Source organism: Centruroides sculpturatus, unplaced genomic scaffold (assembly GCF_000671375.1).
Source record: "Centruroides sculpturatus isolate CEXI.00-Female unplaced genomic scaffold, Cexi_2.0 scaffold1386, whole genome shotgun sequence".
Taxonomy (NCBI): Eukaryota; Metazoa; Arthropoda; class Arachnida; order Scorpiones; family Buthidae; genus Centruroides; species Centruroides sculpturatus.
In genome coordinates, this window is record NW_019385686.1 from 212043 (window position 1) to 215035 (window position 2993).

At 28.7% G+C, this 2993-nt stretch overlaps 1 protein-coding gene across 1 annotated transcript; it reads right to left on the reverse strand.

The window, feature by feature from the left end:
• Positions 1-1280: 1280 nt before the first annotated feature.
• LOC111641194 lies at positions 1281-2594 on the reverse strand. Its single transcript, XM_023387325.1, has 6 exons — positions 2500-2594; positions 2387-2429; positions 2060-2183; positions 1653-1817; positions 1513-1579; positions 1281-1422 (listed from the first exon to the last, which is right to left on the reverse strand). Exons 1-5 carry the CDS (start codon positions 2555-2557, stop codon positions 1514-1516), a joined length of 456 nt encoding a protein of 151 aa, XP_023243093.1. The 5' UTR covers positions 2558-2594; the 3' UTR covers positions 1281-1422; position 1513.
• Between the last annotated feature and the right edge of the window lie 399 nt (positions 2595-2993).

The following is a 2993-nucleotide window of genomic DNA, read 5'->3' on the forward strand; positions in this document are numbered from 1 at the left end:
TGTGCACCACTAATTTATCTTACTCCTCCCGGGGGAAAATTTTTGAATTGAAATAATGTGACTGCTAGTTTTTATCGGAAGTTCTTATATGTTAATTAATCTGGGCCTCCTGCAGCTAAGCTTTCCATATCTTCTGATCTCAGCTTTCATCTATGTAACTCCTTTCTTGATATTAAGGAAAAACAGACAGACAACATTTAGGTGTGTCATGAACTGTAATTTCTGCAGTTTTTTTCAAATTGCAGCTCAATAACGAATAAAATTCTGATCATTAAGTCCGACCGTACTTGAGATATGACACACGACCCCACAATCTCTCAACCCCTTTATCTTTATCCACCAAAATTTAATAACATCAATTCCCCTAATACACAAGCCTACCTACAAACTTTCAGAAATGTTCGACAAAAGCACAGAAGTTATTCATTTTCAAAGTGGATGAACGAAATCGTGCTCCACACATACACGCACTAACATTCATACACACAGAAAAACTTCCAATAGTTCATATTTTGGCGTTGATAAGGTTTGAATTTATTATGTAAAATTAGTCAATTAAGTTACAGCATCTCTTCTGCTTACAAATGAAAAATACCATTTCTTCTCCAGATTACAATTTTTTGCTTTATTAAGAATAATTTGAGAACAAATACAGCACACTACGATGTTCTATTTTTATTGAGAAAATAATTTGGGAATAGTGTATACAATACTTTTAAGAAAATTATTTTCTTGTGCTTTATTTAATTCTAAATTATACTTGTATTTCTCTTATAGTTATTGAGTATATATTATAAGCCATGTTACGGTACTTAATTACTATCAGGCCTACACGTTGCGATGGATGAACTACGTCTTGATTCACACTGTGCATAAAAAACAGCATCTGAAAATTCTCACAATGGATTTAAGCCGTTATGGGGAGAAAGAGAACAACTGAATCCATATCCCTCCTAATAAATTTGGTACTGTAAATTGGATTGAATTGATGGAATAAGGCAATGCAACACACGAGTAATCTGCCAACAAAGGATGCTTTCCGAGAGGACTTCTGTATAGGAAATTGTGCCTTATTTAGATGTTATAAACGTAAGGAAGATCATCAAAACTATTCGCGAGTAGCCGGTGGGTCAGGCACGAACCCACGACCAACGTTTAGTAGTGTTATCTGTTCGTTCACTAGTAAAATTACTTAATTATATTAATTAACTTACGTATTTTAAGTCATGGTTTTTTCTGAACGAAGTGAAATTTGTCAATTGAAAATGAAAATATATAAATTATATTCTAAATTATATTTATTGCAATTTTTATTGTAAGAAAATAAATATGTATCCAATTACAAATCAGTCTTTTAAGAACAGAAGCTTGAAAATAATAAACTGCTTTACTTCTTCATATATTAAGGAGTACAAAGGTTATCTAAAAATATATATGTACACATTTAAATACATAAATTAGTTTGAAAAACTTTTAAAAAGTAAAATTATAAATTAAATTTAAAAATTGTACCTTAAGGAAGCTGAAATCTTCTGATAAAATCCTCGAATGATACAGAATCATCATCATCATCATCGTACTAAAATACGAATTTAAATATTCAACATCATATCTTAAATGATTAATTAATGTAAGTGTTTGCAATTACTTACCACAACAAAATTTCTGGCGTAATGGGTTTGGTTGTGAACCGTTAATTTATCTAAAACATCCTTCCACCAAGATTTAACACGGTCTCTCACGTCTTCTAAAAGATTCTTAGTTTTATCTTCGAGTTCTACTCCGAGTTTCTTCAATTTATCTAAGTTTTTCTTAACCTAATTAATATATTTGAAACTTATTTAATATACTAAACATAAAATTTTAAAATACTTTTATTTAAAAAAACCAGAAAAAGAAGTTAAAGAATGGTTTAAAAATTTAAATTAATGCACGCAACCAATCACCGTAAAGACAATCATACTGTTCAACCAATGGCAGTGAAGATAAGGAAAAACGGAGTATTTTGTAAGTAAAATTTGAATTTTTATTAAGAAAAAAAAAATATTAGTTTATATACCTCATCGATTAAGTCTTGGCTGACGTTTTTTCCACGTTGCAAAGCATCCTTAATGTCTTGCAAAACGTGATTCAATGCATCCTTTATTTTATTTCCAAGTTCAGTTTTCATATCTTCGTGAATTCTAGTTTGTAATAATATTGAATATATTAATTATATATTTAATATTTAATACACAAAGGTGCTACAAAGTCTGTTAACCCGAGATCTAGTTTATGACTGTGTTAAGCTATTTCACATCTGCTTTTTTAACCGGTCTTAATATAAACCAAGGCTCCTATATATAAATTTATTTACGACATATTTTAATGATAAAAAGGTACTTACTCCTCGGCATATGAAGGATAGTCACCATCAGAAACGACGAAACCTTTATTACAAACCAAAAAACAATGATTATAGCTGTATATTTAAAATGATGCAAATATATCATTGCTTACCTTCTTCCACATAAGCATATGCCAAGCCGAATAACAGGATATAAGCCAAAAATTTCATTTTGGAAAGAATTTCTTATACTAGAATTAAGAAATTATTAAATTATCCATATACAGAGTACATTTAAACTCTACATTTGCACTCTAACAAGTTTTATAAACTAATACATTAGATTTTTGATAAAGCAATATCAGAATATATCTTGTCAGTAATATTATTAACAATGTATACTAAGATAAATAATGAAATGTTAACAATTGTGTTTAATAAGCATGATTAAAAATTAACTAAAAAAATTTAACATTTTAGATATTTAGACAAGATAAACCAATGGAAAAATTAACTCAACTTTAGTTCTTTACTATTAAATAGTTTAAAATCCAAGACAATTTAGCCATTTATCAAGCTGTCTGTGTATTAAAATTAGAAGAAAAAAACAAAATCAACAAAAGCTATCTTTAATTTTAGAAGACTTAAAAATTGATAAAGTATTCAG